This window comes from Leucopleurus acutus (assembly GCF_964270905.1).
Source record: "Leucopleurus acutus genome assembly, chromosome: 19".
NCBI classification, from domain to species: Eukaryota; Metazoa; Chordata; class Mammalia; order Artiodactyla; family Delphinidae; genus Leucopleurus; species Leucopleurus acutus.
The window spans coordinates 29616245-29634548 of NC_139161.1; the positions used below are offsets into that span (position 1 = coordinate 29616245).

At 38.5% G+C, this 18304-nt stretch overlaps 1 protein-coding gene and 1 pseudogene across 5 annotated transcripts in view; one reads left to right on the forward strand and one right to left on the reverse strand.

Moving 5' to 3' along the window:
• TRIM37 (tripartite motif containing 37) overlaps window positions 1-17484 on the forward strand; it is a 116435-nt gene extending 98951 nt beyond the window's left edge. For 2 of the 4 annotated variants that reach the window (XM_082861421.1, XM_082861422.1), the window contains exons 20-24: window positions 2944-3072; window positions 3415-3604; window positions 5491-5609; window positions 14836-14946; window positions 16267-17484. In XM_082861421.1, coding sequence (XP_082717547.1) covers window positions 2944-3072; window positions 3415-3604; window positions 5491-5609; window positions 14836-14946; window positions 16267-16349 — 632 coding nt within the window. In that variant the 3' untranslated portion in view covers window positions 16350-17484. Of the gene's footprint in view, window positions 1-2943; window positions 3073-3414; window positions 3605-5490; window positions 5815-14835; window positions 14947-16266 lie in introns of those variants that run through there. The other 2 variants (XM_082861423.1, XM_082861424.1) reach the window with 2 other exon arrangements.
• Window positions 1573-2580, reverse strand: LOC309975561 (palmitoyl-protein thioesterase 1-like; annotated as a pseudogene). The gene is made up of 2 exons: window positions 2519-2580; window positions 1573-2476 (listed from the first exon to the last, which is right to left on the reverse strand). The product of its transcript is annotated as a palmitoyl-protein thioesterase 1-like (transcript).
• Window positions 17485-18304: the final 820 nt, after the last annotated feature.

The following is an 18304-nucleotide window of genomic DNA, read 5'->3' on the forward strand; positions in this document are numbered from 1 at the left end:
CACGGGCGCAGCCGCTCCGCAGCATGTGGGATCCTCCCAGACCGGGGCACGAACTTGCATTCCCTGCATCGGCAGGTGGACTCTCAACCACTGCGCCACCAGGGAAGCCCTGTTACCTTTTAATGCAGCTCTTCTGCTTTCTTTTTATTTCTTTTTATCATTTTTCCATCTCCTTGAGTTTATGCATGTTAGGCCATTTAGTTTCCATTTTTTTCTAATTCTTTTTTTTTTTTAAGAAGCTACTCTTTATTTTAGACAACTTCATAGAATTATTTTCACACGTCCCCACTTCTTACCTTTCATCCTCTTAGTTGAAAAGTCTTGAGAGAGGTGAAAGAAAAATCACAGAGGGTAAACTTTGCAGCAGTAACAAAGTGCTTCCCCCAAGTACAGCTAACCGTTTCCGCAAACTGGCATTCTGCAGAACAGTCTTCTAAAAAGTGTTGCTAGGTTTTAATGGGATAAAGGAGTAGGGGCTAAGACGTCCACGCTCAAATAGTGTGGGAAACGGTAGATTAAGGTTGGTGTTCTGTACTGTAACAGGAATTCTCAGAGTCCTTAATATTCTAAGGTGGGTTGATCTTCAAGAGGAGAAAAGGGATATGGAATACTCCCTGAGCTTTTTGAGCAGTCTTTTTTTCACAGAACACAACAGTAGTTTGAAGTGCGCAGTAATCTCAGGTTTTTGAGCCGGAAGTTAGAAAGCCTGATCTCTTCACATTTTTCCTCCCGTTCTTTGCTAATGCCAGCAATAGAGTGACTCTAGAATCCAGACCACAAGTCATATTTAGAAAGGACAGGTTCATCAAGGATGGAATGGAAAGAGCCAGCTACCTCCTCCTTTTTCATTTTACGTTTTTCTTTAAACCTCCCCCTCCCCGTGTAAGCTAAGCAATAGGTACACTTCCTCCCTTAAGCAATCCTTGGCTGCTATTTCCCTGCTTTTGTGACAGAGCAACTAATTCATCACTACCTGAGGAGACAAAAAAGTGCTACCAAGGCAAGATGGTGGGCTACCGGAATTTGTCTAATAATAGCTAAAACACCACAAAAAGCAGCACACTCAAAGAGAGGAGGACAGCCTCAAGAAATAATGTGGACACATCATCCAAGCAGTACTTTTCCAAGCACTGGTCAAATCTCCACCAGCACAACTGAGAAAGCATTTTTATGTGAATACCTCAGGCCTGGGTACTGGCCTCTTGGTTTGAGATGTGGCTAGATTTTCCTGAGAAAGGCATCTGCCTTAGACTCTATCTCATTGGTTTACTTTGTTCAGTCTCTTCCGGGCCTGGGCACAGTTCTGCCACTGACCTGCAGCAAACTCCTAATTCCTAAAACAGTCTGACCACATCAAAGAGTTGTAAAGCAATCTCCATGGTTATTTAGCTAATTAAACTTGCATTCAACATCATATGCTGATAGGATGAGGCAAAGGATACGATTCCAATCTTGGGTCTTTCCAAGCAGGGCATGTTAGATGGTGACAAGAGAAGGATTAGTTGCTAGCTGGATCTGAGCTCAGGCTTGGCCATGGAGGGAACTGGTTTGGAAGTGTGAGGGGTTCCCTGAGCTCTGGTGCAAACTACAACGGTTTCACTCAAGGAAGGGTATGATGTGGGCATAAAACCATGCTTCAGACCGTTGAAGATGGTCCCCTTCGAGAGCCAGGAACACCAGCTGTCCTGCGTTGTCCATTGCCTTTAGCCCCAGGGGGTCCTGTGTGTACAGGGTGCTCTCCTGTAAGGGAATGATTTCCTTGGCTTGACCACTTCTGTAAAATCCAAACCACTCAGAATCCACGGGGTCCACAGTGGAATCATTGAGGAATTTCACCACCACAAACTTCTTCAGGGCCATCAGGTTTTTCTTGTAGGACTCATTGACACCTCTCTCCTGATTAATATCTGCCAAGAAGATGCTGTGGTTGCTGTGTCCTTCTTTATGGGGTCGTGCCAATATTCTGCTTGCACCAGGCGTTCTTGTATAGCTTTGTTGTAAGCTCCAGCATTCACTGTTTTTCTGCTCAAGTCACAGATGTGAGAGCTCTCTCCTGGGCAGTGAGGGAGTCCAAAAACACCTTGATGTTGTCCCTCAACTGAGATGAGATTGATCATAGGAGCATCTCTGAGCCACTGCCCTCAGAAATTGGCCTCCCTGGGAGAATCCCATAGCATTGTAGCCTTGCTGCAATTTAGGATCCTTAGCAAGAATCTGACACACCATTTTTACTTGGGAGTTGACGTTCAAAAAGAAGCTGTTCTCCACATCCTCTACCAGGATCTTCACAGTCTCTAAAGATAAGAAGTAAATTCCAGGTATTTTCTTCTCAACCATTTGTTTAATAGTGCCCGTGCTTAAGGGATTACAACAGCTGTCTCCCATCCCATGCCAGATCACCAGGGGCAGTGGCGCTGGCAGGTCGAGATGCCCCAGCACCAGGGAAGTGCAGGACCCCGGCAGGAAAGTGAGAGCCCTAATTAATTCATTTAAAGGCTATACATTTTCCTCTAATTACTGTTTTAGCCACAAACATCTTGAAGTATTATAATTGTGGCATGTTTCTAATTTAGCGTTCATTTCTTTTTAATCCAGTAATATTCTACAGTTTCCAAGTGTTTTGGTGGTTATTGTTCTGTTGTTAATACTTAGTTTAATTAAACTGAGATTAGAGTTCATGTCTGGTACGATTCTTCTTTTGGAGTTCACTGATAATTTTCTACTTTTGTAAGTTGAGACTGTTCCACAAGCAGCAAAATAGGAATACCTTTGGCATAAAACCCCAAATAAACCAGTTGGGACCAGAGTGTTCTGTTTATTTTTGGACACAGTAGATGGGAATACCTTTCATGGATGATAAGATTAAATCTTTCTCTGACTTCCTAGGTAATAAGTTTTGTGCTATTTTATCATAATCAGAAATATTTTAAAATGTCTTTACAGCCACGAATAAGAAGAGTAATTCACCCAAGCCAGCTCGGTCCAGTATAGCAGGTAGTCTGTCACTTCGAAGAGCAGTAGACTCTGGGGAAAATAGCCGTTCAAAGGGAGACTGTCAAACTCTGTCTGAGGGTAAGTTTGGAGAGTTTAGAATGTGATCTTGGTGGGTAGATGTCTGTTACTCGAAATTGATCTGATGGTATAGCTTTAGACCTCTAAAGGCACCAAAAATGCTGAAACTCAATTTGAAAGTTCCTTGATCACACAGAACAGACCCATCAGTAAGAAAGTGCAGCCATTAGACCGCATATTAAATAGTTGGCATCAAAAAGACTAGGTTATATTTTAAAATTGTTTTTGAGTCTTCCTGCAGTTTAAAAATATATGTATAGTGAGATCTCCTAACGTGGAAACTAGAGAGAGGACTTTTTGTTTGTTTGCCTTCTTTCTGAACATCCCCTTCATTTTTTGTAGGCTCCCCAGGAAGCTCTCAGTCTGGGAGCAGGCACAGTTCTCCCCGAGCCTTGACACATGGCAGTATCGGTGACATTCTGCCAAAATCTGAAGACCGGCAGTGTCAAGCTTTGGATTCAGATGCTGTTGTGGTTGCAGTTTTCAGTGGCTTACCTACTATTGAAAAAAGGAGAAAAATGGTCACCTTGGGGTAAGTTAAGTTCTTTTGTTTATGTAATGGAATAATAGCTAATAGTTTTGTTTGGCACTTTAAGTCTACAACGTAATGAACATAATAAACTTCTAGTTTGTTAATTTTTTAGCAGACAGTTTATTTGTTGTATTAAAATGTAACTTCAAGCATCAGAGACCTTACCTTTTTCTTTCTTCACAGAATGAGATAGTACCAGAAGTTCAGCTTGAATACATTAGAGCTCATTTTCACTGAAGTTAGGATAATAATGTTATATAACCTTGGGTGACCTCTGCCTTGTGACATTTTTGGGTCAACTTTTTTTTCCATCTGTCCCATATTTTTCAAAGACATTTGTGCTATGCTATATTATGTCCCATAGGTCTTTTACATGAATTTTGTATAGAACAAAGCACTTCTGGCGATTTTATTTTAAAACTGCTTTTCTGCTTTCATCTCACCTTTTTTTTCCCTTTTATGAAAGTGTCCTCAAAACACATAGTTGGAATTTCCCAAAAGGATATATATATGTGGTCATCAGTACCTTCATCTCTCTGCCAGGAAACATAAACTCAAATCCCAGTCATGTCACCCAAACATAAACTCAAATCCCAGTCATGTCACCCAGTCAACATTGTCAATTAAACTTCCATCCATTTAAAAGAGAGTGATTATGGAATGTATTGTCTGTGAATGTGCTAGATGAGCCATTAATATCCATTTGCTGATCTATTATATGGATATTAAATACATTTCTAATTTTAAAAAATGGAATAATTCTACCTTGGAGGCTTTGAAAAGAACTTTGAATTAAATTTAGAGAAAGATTAATATCCCTTAAGTTTACTTAATTGTATAGAGTTTTAAGATCTGGATAATTACCAAATCTAATAGGACAGCTGGTGGCTGTTTTCTGTTCTAGCTCAAGTTTAAGCAGTGGAAGGGTGTTACAATCATTGGAGATTGTCTTGTCCTCCGCATTTCCTAGCCTGGTTTTATACATGTTCCTTTCAAGATGAAGCTGCAACTAGTTTTTATATTTTGTTATGGAGATTTATATCTGCCTTTAGTCATAAAGATTAAATGTGTACGAATGTGCACTTTTTTCTAGATTGTAAAATCCTGTATAAATGTGTAAAGCTCATAGCTATAACCCTCATTTTACAGTTAATTACACTGCCAACCTGGGTCATGTGGTGTTTTCCAGCTTGTGTTTTTTTTCCTTGCCTGATTTAAGGTAGTATAAGCAAAAATTTTAAATGCTAGTAATAAATGGTTCAAAAATGGAAGTTAAAAAGAAGAATATTAAGTTAAAATTTCCCCATCTTTGTCTCCCATCTGCTTTGTTTTCCAACCTTCTGCCCACACACATTCCTGCTGTTTTTAATTTTTTGTATATGCTGTCTTCTCAGCTTTCATGCATATTTAAGCAATATTTAAGTGACCATATAGCTTTTTTAATACAAAAGGTGCACCTTGTTTTCTCACTCAGTATACCTCAAAAGTCTTTCCATATTGGTGAGAACATGTTATCAAGGACTTCTATTTATATTTATTTTTAAATTGGAATTCTTATTGAGATAATTGTAGATTCACATGCAATTATAAGAAAGAATAGAGGGAGCCTGTGTACCTTATCCAGTTTCCCCTAATTATAACATTTTGCAAAACGCTGATATATTATCACAACGAGGATATTGACGTTGATGCAATCTACCACTTTATAACCTTTCATTGTGAGTCTTCTAGTGAATCTTTTAAAAGTAAAACTTGAAATTTAGTATTAAACACCAGTGCCCTATACCCTACTTAGTTTGCTCAGTTTCTGGACAGGAAAAAAATCTAGATTATTATATCAGTGACTAGTTATACAAGAATATCAGGTTATTTTCTCCCTCTTTGAGGACTAGTGTTAAAGGAGGTCGTCTGGAAGGAATGCAAATGACTGATTTGGAAAATAATTCTGAAACTGGGGAATTACAACCTATACTACCTGAAGGAGCTTCAGTTGCCCCAGAGGAAGGTAAGGAATGGTAAAGTCATAGTTGGCGGGAGGCGAAATAATCTTTTTTTGGTGGTGGTCGGGAGTGGTTGGTTTAATAAAACAGTTACTGAGATGTTATCTACTATCTGACATGCTTGATCTGAAAACAGCATTTGTTGTGCCTCTGAGTTTGATTTACTAGGACATTAAGCACAATGGAAGGCAAAATGGATAATCGACTACATAAAAGGACATCTTACTAGAACAGGCATTTACAGGGAGAAAGTCTGCAGATACTTCATTTGCTCATTCATTAAATGTGTTATGCTACCTACATGATAGGGATTGAAGTTTTGCTAGATATGAAAAGATTAAATTGGATATGTTCAGTGTCTTACAGGAAAAACATGTCCCCAAACAACTAATTAGAATATTAAATGTTAAGTACCTTGTCTTTTAAAGTCAGTCTTGATTAATGTTTATAGATTACTTTGCTCTTTTAGAAGGATTCCAAACTTTAACCATTTAAAAAATCCTTTATGGTAACTGACTTCTACTCTGCCAGTTCATTCTCAGTTACGTTTCTAGTATTTGTCTACGTGTTCTTCCAGGTCCATTATTCTTTACCTGAAAGTGTAGAAGACTTTTTTGTAATTTTGAGTTAACAGAAGGTGCTTGAAACAAGGCTATGTGTGTTGCCCTTGCTTGTCCTTTATATGTTAGCAGAAAAGCATGTCAACTTTAGTAATGATATTTGACACTGAGATTTTTCATTTCTTAGTGAAACTCTGCCACCTACCACCTCTGCACTTATTTGAATTTCAACGATTGATGAATTGTAGCTCAAAGCATATATAAAAGGTGCCAGCGTCTACCTCTGACTGCTCTGTGAGTGTGTGTGGGTTTCAGGCTTTTCAGTTAAAGAACACTAAACATTTTGGTCTTCCATCTTAGTTGGTGCTCCTGTGGTGGGCAGCATTATTTCAGTAGAAATTAAATGGAAAGGATTTTCAAAGTGAAGTGTTGATTGTTAAAACAACAGGAAAAATATATTATGATTGATCCTTATAGAAAGGGCCTATAAGGATTAGCTAGTAGGGCTTAGCTAGTTTCCATGTATTTATACGTACTGATTATAGATTGTAGTGGCTTAAATTGTTTTAGCATGTGCTGGAATTATAGGCTCCTTCTGTTTATGCACCATTTGTGAAATGCTTCTAATTTGTCTGGCATTGTTTTGATGCTGGTGATAAAGTAATCCCTGAACCTACTGTTTAGTTCAGGGTTTCTCTACCTTGGTGCCATTGACATTTTGGGCCAGGTGATTCTTTGTATTAGGGGCCTGCCCTGTGCATTGTAGAATGTTTAGCAGCATTCTTGGCTTTTAACCACTAGGTGCCAGTAGTACCTCCTCTGAATTACAGTAACCAAAAATGTCTCAAGACATTGCCAAATGCCCCCTGGGAGGCAAAATCATCCCCAGTTGAGAACCACTGGTTGAGTTGAAAACTCAAACCAGGGGTGACAACTCCTTAAGAATCACTTGCCAGAGTGGGTCATAGTTACAGATGGGAGCAAGTTGTCCTCAAGTATGCTGGGTATGTGTTGGTGGTGGTGGGAAGGGAGCAGGGAGAGCAATTGAAAACCAAACAACAGGTGTTAGAGACCAGTTAATAGCCAATTATAATATGGAATGATGAGTGCTGTGATGGGGTATATAGGGAGCTCAACTAACAGGTATGTAATAATAAAAATAATAGATAATATTTGCAAGCCCTCATTAGGTATTAAGACTGCTAAAGACTTTACCAGTATTATGTTTTCTCAGTACAGACCTACATGGTTACTTTATTATATTGATTTTACAGGTGAGTAGGCTGAGGCCTAGAGATGTCAGTTACCTTACTCAAAGTCACAGAGCCAGTGCTCTTAACTGTCACTTCTCTACCAACTTAGTCCACACTTGGAAAGATCATCCTAAGGGATGAGTATGAGTTAGTATGAGTTGTGAAGACTGGTGAAAGATGAGGCCAGAGTGGAGGCAGAGGTCAGATCATGAGGAATTATACTGTATGTCTAGCTAGAATTTGGACTTTGTCCTTTGAATGGAATATAAGCAAGGAGTGAAATAATAAAATTATGTTTTAAAATTCCTACTCTAACTGAGTTGGGGACTGGGAATGGGGTGTGGAACTCTGGGGACAGGAAGACTGGTAAAAGAAGAATGTTAAATTAAACTTGGACTTTTAAATTTCAGCCTTCATCTCATAAATTCACATTTTCTCAGCAGTTTTTCTATGTAAATAGCTAGTTAGCACCAAAAAAACCCCATAAGTTTTGACATTAGTTCCATTTCTTTTTTTAAAGCTAATCGTCAACAGCTTATCCTAAACTGGAGAAAGGCATTTGCTTGGCCACATTTAGGATCTGCTCTGCACTTTCAAGTCTTTGAATCTGAGATTTAGTGCTGTCAGTGTTACTCAGTAACACATTTTTTCTTATGTAAGGAGTGTTGTAGTGATGCAAAGCACCTAGAACTCAATAAGAAAAGTTACTGTAAACATGCAAATCAGTAGTGCCAGGAAAGTCCACTATTGCAATTTGTTGGTATCTAAACAGCTTATTTACCACTAGAGTCCCAGGATAGGCAGTGAGGAGACTAATTGATAAGGCTGGAAGAGGGGAATAGGTAAACTAAAGGAGCTCTGTGCCTTTTGAAATTTGCTTTGTGAGAGGAGAATGGGGCCTTACTTACTGCTGTGGGTATATTCTATCATCAGCAGGAGCCAGTTCTCAAGAAAACCTTTACTTTTCGCACCGGTAAGCCTTGGTGAAAAGTTGAGAGGGGTTGTCTTCCATCTGTGCTTAGGAATAACGAGCCTCTTTATTCTTAAGCAGAATGCCTAAAAGAAAATTTTCTGTGGTAGGTCACTGTAAATTGGTGTCTCTTTCCTCTCCTCTTCCTCCCTCCCTACTGCCAGGCTGTTTGAAGAAACTTTAAATTTTTTTTTAAAGTTTCCAGTTTTAAAGTTTTTAAAACTTTAAAATTCTTTGTGTTTACTAGTTGGGAATTTGGGACAACTAAAGTGGTCTCTTAAATGTTCCTGAGAGTCAATAAAAAGTGACTTTTCTTAGACTTGACAGTCATCAACAGGCCTTTTCCTTTCTAACTGGGATCATATGGGACAACCTTGTGTTAATCTCCTAGTTAATGGCTGCATTGCAAAAATCTTGATTTCCTTCTCACACCCCCCCTACCCCAATTGATACCTACAGAATTCCTTAGGTAGACTGGTCTCTTCCTTGTTCTTTGTAAAACTGGAGACTATGCGATTGACTTCTGCTGAATTAGCACAGTCCTTTTCAATTAAGTCAGGGGTGTCACCCATCCCAGGGAAAACCATGGCATGCCTATTGCAAACCTTACTGGCACCCTATCTAAGAGTAGTATACAAGTCTGATGCTCCAGCATTGCTGATCCCTTTTGGTGTATCAATGAAGACATAAGTTACAAAAACCCAATCAGCTGGTTTAAGCAATAGGAAGATTTACTGTCTTGTATTAACAAGAAGTCTCACCTAACTCTGGTAGGGCAGTTTCAAGGTTGGAAAATTTACCTGCTTAATGTCATCAAGAACTCATTTCCTCCCACCAGCCCCGTCCCCCCATCTTTTGCTCTGCCATTCTAAGTGAGTTGGCTTAGCTCCCCTCAGGATGGCAAGGTGGTTGCTGCAGCTCCAAACTTTATATGGAGTCAGAAAAACATTCTGGGAGTAGGGGAGGATTATTTCATTTTATATGTCTCTGTTTATCAATGTTTATCAATGAGAGCACATCTCATTAATCAGTAGTGAAAAAAAAAGGAAACTTGGCAAAGTCTGAACATTTGGTTCCCCTCCCTGATCCATTCCACGTGGCCACTTGGAGAAGGGAAGACGGCTGAACAACATTGAGGTTCTGCTGGAAAGGAGGAAGGCAAGTGAAGCATTAGTGTTTGGTCTACCAGGTGGTTAATGTATTTTCCAAGCAGCTGAAGTTTGAGCACCCCTGAATAAGGGCGTTATAACTCAAAAGTTAGCTTTGGACTACTGAGCATATAGTGGATACTCAAAAAATATGGTAGGTGATTGATATAGAAATACCTTATTTCACATTTTACTTTAAGATGCAGGGTTGATTTTGGGGTTTTTTCCCCCCACATGAACATCTCTGAAGCATCTTCCATTTAATGGTATCTTACAATAATTATCATTGACAGCCAGTTTTGTGAAAACTTGTTGACACCTTCTGGTGAGATTAAGAAAGGTCCTGTATTCAAATTTCTTATAGTTGGTGAAATATCACTAGTTTGCTTTAACCTTAATGCAGTGGGTAGACATTGCAGTGTATGGGGCAAGGCACATAGCAAATAGCTTGTGACCTGTTACTTGACAGTAGCTACTTTCATTTCCAAAAAATGAAAGTATTTGACCTTATGTTGTGTTTACTTGCTCTCACTGATGTCAATGGGTTGTACAGGACCTGGTGACCCCATAGGTCAACTATTAAGCTAGAGGTCAAGAGACCAATTTGGTTTTCTCATTACATTCACAGAGCTAGGGAACTTCAGATCTTAGGACTTGATAAAAAAACAAGTAGTGTTTTCATGCAGGAATTTGTTTCCAACGCTTCTTGGGAAATGCATGTTTTTCTGAATCCTAAGAAAAGTAAGTCAAGAAGTCAGAAAACCGGAAAAAATTATTCTAGTTCTCCTGTTAATCTTAACAGTCAACACAGAAACATGGGGACTTCCTGGCGGTCCAGTGGTTAAGACTCCACGCGTCCACTGCATGGGGCACAGGAACAGTCCCTGGTCGGGGAACTAAGATCCCACATACTGCATGACGTGGCCAAAAAATGAATTAAAAACAAAACAAAACAGAAAAAAACAGAGAAACATGACTGCTTTGGAAGAATCCACTAATGGCAAGTTGAAAGTATAAACTGGAAATGCTGGTACCTAGAATCAAAGGTTAAGATCAATGGGAGCACCTTGAAAGAAGCAATTGCAGTCAAATCAGCCCTGGCTATAGCTGTTGCCACTTTATAAGTATGTGTTCATGGCCCTGTCTGCTGCTATGTAAATATTAATGAGTCTATACTATACTATACAGGAATCCTGTGAGTGGTGCTCCAAGAAATAGGAAGTTTCAAAAGCAAAAGAATTCCTCATATTGGCATTTTTTAAAATAGATTTATTTTTGGCTACGTTGGGTCTTCATTGCAGCGCACGGGCTTTCTCTAGTTGTGGCGAGCGGGGACTACTCTTCGTGCACGTGCTTCTCATTGCGGTGGCTTCTCTTGTTGCGGAGCACGGACTCTAGGCGCACGGGCTTCAGTAGTTGTGGCGAGCGGGCTCTAGAGCGCAGGCTCAGTAGTTGTGCACGGGCTTAGTTGCTCCGCGGCATGGGGGATCTTCCCGGACCAGGGCTCGAAGCCGTGTTCCCTGCATTGGCAGGAGGATTCTTAACCACTGCGCCACCAGGGAAGTCCCCATATTGGCTTTTTTTTTTTTTTTTTTTTTTTTTGCGGTACGCGGGCCTCTCAGCGCTGCGGCCCCTCCCGCCGCGGAGCACAGGCTCAGCAGCCATGGCCCACGGGCCCACCCACCCGGCGGCAGGCGGGATCCTCCTGGACCGGGGCACGAACCCGTGCCCCCTGCATCGGCAGGCGGACTCCCACCCACCGAGCCACCAGGGAAGCCCCCCCATATTGGCATTTTTGATGTGATTCCATGTAGTGCTATAAACCTTACTAAGAGTTCTAAGTGTACATTATTCAACTATTACCCAGTAATGTTCACAGCATTTTCCAGTATTTGAATATTCACTGTAGGCTACAGTTCTTGTAAATACTACAAACTAACCAAAAATTTTAAAAGATATATAACTTTATTAGAGTTTGAAAAATATTGTAAGTGTTTAAAGAATAACTTGAGATTTGGGGAATTCCTGAAAATTCCAGTTCCTCGTTTGTGAATCCTGGAGGTTAATGTATGTCAGGAGTTCAGAAACACTAGTACGAAGAGGTCAAATTTGTGCCTAGATTTTCAGTAACTCATGTGGGTTTGAGTTTTCAGCAGCAGTTCCATGAAGGGCCAGAAGGTGGAGGTGGTGCTTCATGCAAGTAGCTGGTTTATTCTCTGAGCAGTTAAGTATCACTCTTGACTCTTGAGAGCAGGAATGTTTTTTCCTTTGCTTAGTAAGGAAATTTCAGAAACATCCACACATCCAGCCTATCTTCAAAATATTTAAGGGAGAAATAGTACTACACAAACTCTTATTGAAAACAGAAGAGAAGGAATTCACCAGTAAAGCCATCTGGGGCTACAGTTTTCTTTGTTGATCTTTTTTTTCCCCCCCCTTAAAATTTATTTATTTATTTTTGGCTGCGTTGGGTCTTCGTTGCTGCGAGCGGTCTTTCTCTCTAGTTGTGGCGAGCGGGGGCTACTCTTCGTTGTGGTGCATGGGCTTCTCATTGTGGTGGCTTCTTTTGTTGCAGATTACGGGCTCTAGGCGCACGGGCTTCAGTAGTTGTGGCTCACGGGCTCTAGAGCGCAGGCTCAGTAGTTGTGGCGCACGGGCTTAGTTGCTCCGCGGCATGTGGGATGTTCCCGGACCAGGGCACAAACCTGTCCCCTGCGTTGGCAGGCCGATTCTTAACCACTGCGCCACCTGGGAAGTCCCAGGGAAGTCCCTGTTGATAGTTTTTTAAGCTACAAATTCTGTTTCTTTAATACTTAAAATACCTATTCAGCTTATTTTTACCTGAATGAATTTTGGTAGTTTGTGTCTATCAAAGAATTTGTCCATCTCATCAGTGTTCTTGATTTCAAGAGCATAAAGTTTTTTATACTGTTCCCTTATTACCCTTTTAATGTCTGTAGAATCTCTAGTGATGTCCCCTCTTTTATTCCTTTTTTTTTTACTCTCTTTTGTCTTGGTCTGCCTAGAAGCTTTTCAGTTTTATTGGCGTTTTCAAACAACTCTTGTTTCAATGATTTCTTTTTCTTTTGTTTTCCTGCTAATTTAATTTCTGTTCTTTATTTCCTTTTACCCAAGTTTATTTATTCTTTTTTTTCTAGTTTCTTAAAGTAAATGCTTAGACCATTACTTTGAGGCCTTTTTCTCTTCTAATATAAGCATTTGATGCTGTAACTTTATCTTTAAGCACTGCTCTAGCCACATCCCCAAACTTTGGTATGTTGTACTTTTATTTCCATTCAATTCAGAATGTTTTTCATTAATTATGGAGAATTCTTGGCCATTTTCTCTTAATATATTGTCTCTCCTTTGCTGTCTTTATGGCTGTCTAGTTGGCACAGTTTGAACCATTCCTTTTTTATCCCTGTGTTTCTTAACCTCTTTTTTATAATGGCAATCTCATTGTTCTTTAAAACTCTGGTTAATTTTCTCAGTTCTGTCTTTAAGTTTTTCAACCTTGCCTAAATTCATCTATTAATAGTTTAATTTTAATGACAATATCTGAAAAGTCTAGTAATTAAAAAAAATCTGTCCTTTTCCACATTAAACAGAATTTTGTACTCTATTTTGTGAAAAAATTTGTGGTATTGTCCTTCTATTTGTATATCTGCTGACTCTTACTTCAAGTAGATTGTCTGCCTTGTTTGTAAATTTTGATTGGAACATAACTTTTTGAGACTTTTTCTACCCCTTGTGAGAATCATCCCCCCCACCCCCGCCACTATAATTGTTGTGACCTGAATTGTGGAAGCTTCCCACCAGAGAGGTCTTTTAAGTATGTTTCAAGACTATTCATGAGCATTTTTATATCTGCTTTAGTCTGTGTTAGATAATTTCAACATTATCTCTGTCATCTCAGCACTGATGTTCGTTCTTGTCTTTACCTGGTTTTTCATACAGTGAAGCAATTTTGGATTGTATCCTGGACATTTTTAATATGATTTTATGAGACTCTGGGTCTTGTTTAAATCTGCTAATTTGTTGGTACTTCAAATTCTTGTCTACTCCAATATGCCTGTCCCTATTTACTTTTCAGAATCCTCAAGTAGCCACTTCATGCATTCTGTCGAGGTTTTATAGCTGCATTCAGTGGGAAAGATGGGGTGGAGTGTGCTTGCTTCATCTTACCTAGAACCTTCCCTCTAGAGGAATAAATTGCTTTATTCGGATCACACTAGCTCCTGACCAGTTTCTATGTTACTTTCCTAAGATTTGAACCTCAACCTTAACCCCAAACTTAAATGATGCTCACAGGCCTTAGTTTGAATTCTGCGGTGAGCTGAGCCCAGAAACAAGACGAAATTCCCCGCTGGCTTCCTGTGGCAGTAGACAGGATTATTTAGTTTATTCTTTCAGCAAGAGTTTTAGCTTTTTGCAGGGAGTGCAGTTTTAGTCTCACTTTCAACTCCCTTTCTATGGTGGATCCAGAGGTTTTTTTCCTGTCCCCAACAGAGTATTAAAGACTTCCGCATCAAGCTCTCTGGGGCAACTGCATCTACCCCACTAGTTTTCCATATCCTTTTTGTCTCTATACCTATGGATTTCCATTCGTTCTTTTAAATATAGCTGTTCATTAAAATTTTTAAGTTTATATTTTATCTAGCATTTATAAGGGTTTGTAGCAGAAAGAGTTTCAGATTTTCTTGATCACTGTCTTGTTGAAACAGAAGTACTTTCTGTACTATAAAAATTCTATAGAACTTTTCTTTTAAAAACCTACTCATATGCAAAAAACAAAATTGGAGGCCCAAATGGGATAGTAACTCATTTATTGCTAAAATTACTGGAATTTTTTTATATACACAGCTAAATATAAGTGTAAATATGTATTTGTATTTATGAGTGTTTATATTTATATATGTTTTAGGCTAGAAACTGTTGAATCAGGATTAAAAGAGCTGTTATCTCTTATGACTCTTTAGGGGGGAAAAAAACCTATGTTTGCCTTGGAAAAAGTGTTCTCAATATAATGAAATTAATACTGGCTTCAAATTCTAACTTTTCAGGTATGGTGGAAAGGGCAGTTTTAATTTTTGAGGACGAAAATAAATACTGCTCTAAATAACTAAAGAGAACTTAGGTTTGTGTGGTTACTTTTTTCTTTGTTTTGTTTGCTTGGTATCTTCTGTTTTCTTGGCATTCAGTGTAAAATTCACTAGGAATCTCAATTTATGATAGGGAGATTGCCTTTTTCTTGCAGTCATTACTTGTCAGAAACATGTTCTCTGCTTCTTTCCTGCCAGGAATGAGTAGCGACAGTGATATTGAATGTGACGCTGAGGACGAGGAGCAGGAGGAGCGCGCCAGCTTGGGCAGATTTAGCGACTCCTTCATGGCACGGCTGCCGGATGAAGGTGCAACCCATGACGTCATTTCATGGGGATTAATTAAACCATCTCTTCTGCTGCTTCCTTTGTTCTCTTTCTGCTTCTGCTTCTTCTGCTTTGCTGCTTCTGCTGCTTTTTCTTTTTTTAAATTATTGTCATTTGTGAGACGACATTCTGTGGGATAAACTAAATGGTGCGCGTACTGAAAAAATTTGGTAGGCGGTCAGACACCACCTAATGCGTGCTACTTACTGGGTGGAGCAAGTGTTGGCAACCTGCTTTGGTACAGCCCATGACCTGAGAATGGGGAAAAAAAAAAAAAAAAGCCAAACAAAAAAGAATTTTCCATAGAGAACATTTGTGGCCTGCAGTGCCTAAATATTTACTATCTGCTCCTTTGTAGAAAATGTTGCCAGCCCCTGGGGAGGTTTCAGATTTTTCTTTTTTCTTTTCAGAGATATTTGTAGCCTAGCTAATAAGGGAACTTTTTTAAAGATAACTCTTTCTGACTTCCTAGAAATGCATGCTGATTATGGAATCATTGATTTTATTACCACTTCCTCCTAAAAAAGTCTTAGGAAAAAACTCACTGAGAGAAACCCATTGTTAGTATTTTGTTTTGTTTTATTTTAGGTGTACAGCATAATGATTTGATATATGTGTACAGTGCACAATGATCACCACAATAAGTCTAACGTCCATCCCCCATTGCTAATATTTTATCCAGAGACCTTAACGATCAGTCTGAGCATTCCTCTGTAAGAGTTCCTGGAATAACAGCATTGTCAGGCTTATGTTAATTGTCGGCTTTATATTTTACATGTTCCTCTGATATTCTGGTGTCTTTTTTAGTACAGACTCAGTCACTTGATGATTTTTTAGGTATTAAGGTACTCTTAGCAATCTTCTCTGCTTATAGAAGAAGCAGCCAAATTTCAGGCAAGTTATCTTGAGTGCCGATGAGTTTTTGTAGTGATATTTGCATGTGCAGTTTAATTGGCTTTGAAATACATTTTATATTTACAAAATCAGTCTTTAGAGTGTACATCGTCATCGTTTCCTATTCCCTTCTTTAGCTGCTCCCATAGTGTCCCCAGGGCGACAAAGTCAGGCAATGCCTTTCATCTTCTAATTGTGGGCGTCTATTACACATTTTGGTTTTTTCTCCTTTATTTTCCCTTTGTGTTTGTTACACTTGACTCAGATCAAAAATTCTCTAAAAATAGAGATTTGTTCACAACCCAGCACATCTTTATCACTTAAATAACACACTTGGTAAGATCGTTTCGAGATAAGGAAAAGAAAATACTGGTCTTTTAAAAATGTTAACTCTTTTTTTTCTCCTAGATACACGTTCCAGTTTTCCTGATGGTGAACAAATAGGCCCTGAAGATCTCAGCTTCAATACTGATGAAAGCAGTGGAAGGTAATTTTCAAATCAAGAAACCTGACTTGCAAGCTACCTTGAATTTTGCTGTAGTTGGTGCTCAAACTTGTCAACAGTCAGATAATCAGATTTGGTCTTATTTTTTTCATCATCTCTACTTGAAATAGTAATTCTGAAACTTTAGAAAGTAGCACAATTCTAGTGTAAGACATTAGTACACAGGAAAAAGTTGTGTGGGAAGAATTCTGTGTAATGTAATGAAATAACAGTGTAGCCTCAATTAATTTAGTAAATAGTATATTCATAAAAGGCAGTTTGTCTACTGTAACAGAAGGGCAATTAACTGCCAGGAAATGTACCTGGAGACAGTGCATGCACTCAGTAACCTGCTCAGCATCGGTGCTCTTCTGTCTTGGCTAGACACTCAGTTGTGTTTAAATGACCACCTTTATATTTTGGGTTTTAATTATAGTTTATAGTTTCACTAGTGCCTGTAGATTAGTGAGCAGAAATATTACTAATGTGTAGATTCTTCCCTGTAGACACTTTATGTGGATAACTGAAGTAACACTAGACTGAATCTCCTCTTTGGAATATGTTGACTGACTGAGGTTAATTTATTTATCTTTTCTTGTTTGTTCAAGTGCAGGCACACTAATTAATGACACCTAAGCTTTCTTTTGTGTGACCTTTACAAATGTAATTTTAAATGAATTAAGTTAATATGGATTGGTTATGTTTCTGGTCGTATGAACACATGTAAGAACATTTAAAATTATTTTGTTTTTCCTGCTTCTTACTAAACAATTATAATGTAACGGGTATTTTAAAACCCTGTTTTCTCCTTTATTTTCATTAGTTGGACATTGATTTCAGTGTCAATACATTTAAAGATTCCTATATATTGTACTGTGGCTTACATGAAACTGTGGTATAAAGTTTACTTTCATACTCAGAATTAGTCCAAAATAATTGCCAAACTTTATCATTGTGCTCTTGCATTTGTTTTTGAGCTGCTATGCTATTTGTGAAAATTACACTGAAAGTTGACTAAGAGACTATTGAAAAAGCATGAATAAATACACGTGAGAGGCATCTCATCTGCTTATTTTTTACTTAATGAATATTGTTCCCCTTTCCATGTCTAGTGTCTTGCCGAATGCTGTGTGATTCATGGTTTGCTTTTCTTCAAAACAGTTGGCACTTTTTGTTAATAAAATGATGCTGAGAAAATGTTATGCCTCTGCAATTTATTAAAAGTGGAGCAGGAAGCCCCCCTTTTTCCTATTCCTACTGCCTGTGTATAATAGAGGCTGTTGAGCTGTAAGTAGATGCATGGGGAAGTTAGAAGACTTATTTATCATCTCCATAATGTGTAATGTGTGGTTACTTTTTCTCCTTAAATTAGTTGGAAATATTTAAGTAGTATAATCACATGAGAAGTTAAAATTTAGCATTTGCTTACTACCATGATAGCATTGGCTTGCTGTCATATAGTTATTAGGTATCTTATTGTGCAGTGCTCTGAAACATTACTGGTAAGTTCTTCACATTTCATTTTCTATTAGCTGGAAATGTATTTATGTTCATTACATTTTGATGAGATCATATTCTAAATCAAACTTATTTCTGTGCTACATTGTAATGGGTAAAACTATAATGTAAGAATTTTGCACCTTTAGTGTTGAGCAAATCATTGTAAGAACTGATTTTGTAGAGGTTTATTTTTTAATTGAGGCTTATCAGAATTCATAAAGACAAGAGTGATTGACTCTGCTTTGGAATTCTCACTATTGCGTAGCTGTTTCTTGACCTGTATATGATATAGAACTGAGTGCTTTCCAGTGTACCTTTATAACTTATTTTCAAAAATATGGAAAACCACTGTGGTTAAGAACTAAGAGAAGCCAGAGAATAGACTGTTCATTTGGGGAAATTTACTTGTAAGAGCTTTTAGCACAAGTGATTTAATCGTGAGATTCCTTTTGGGTCATTAAT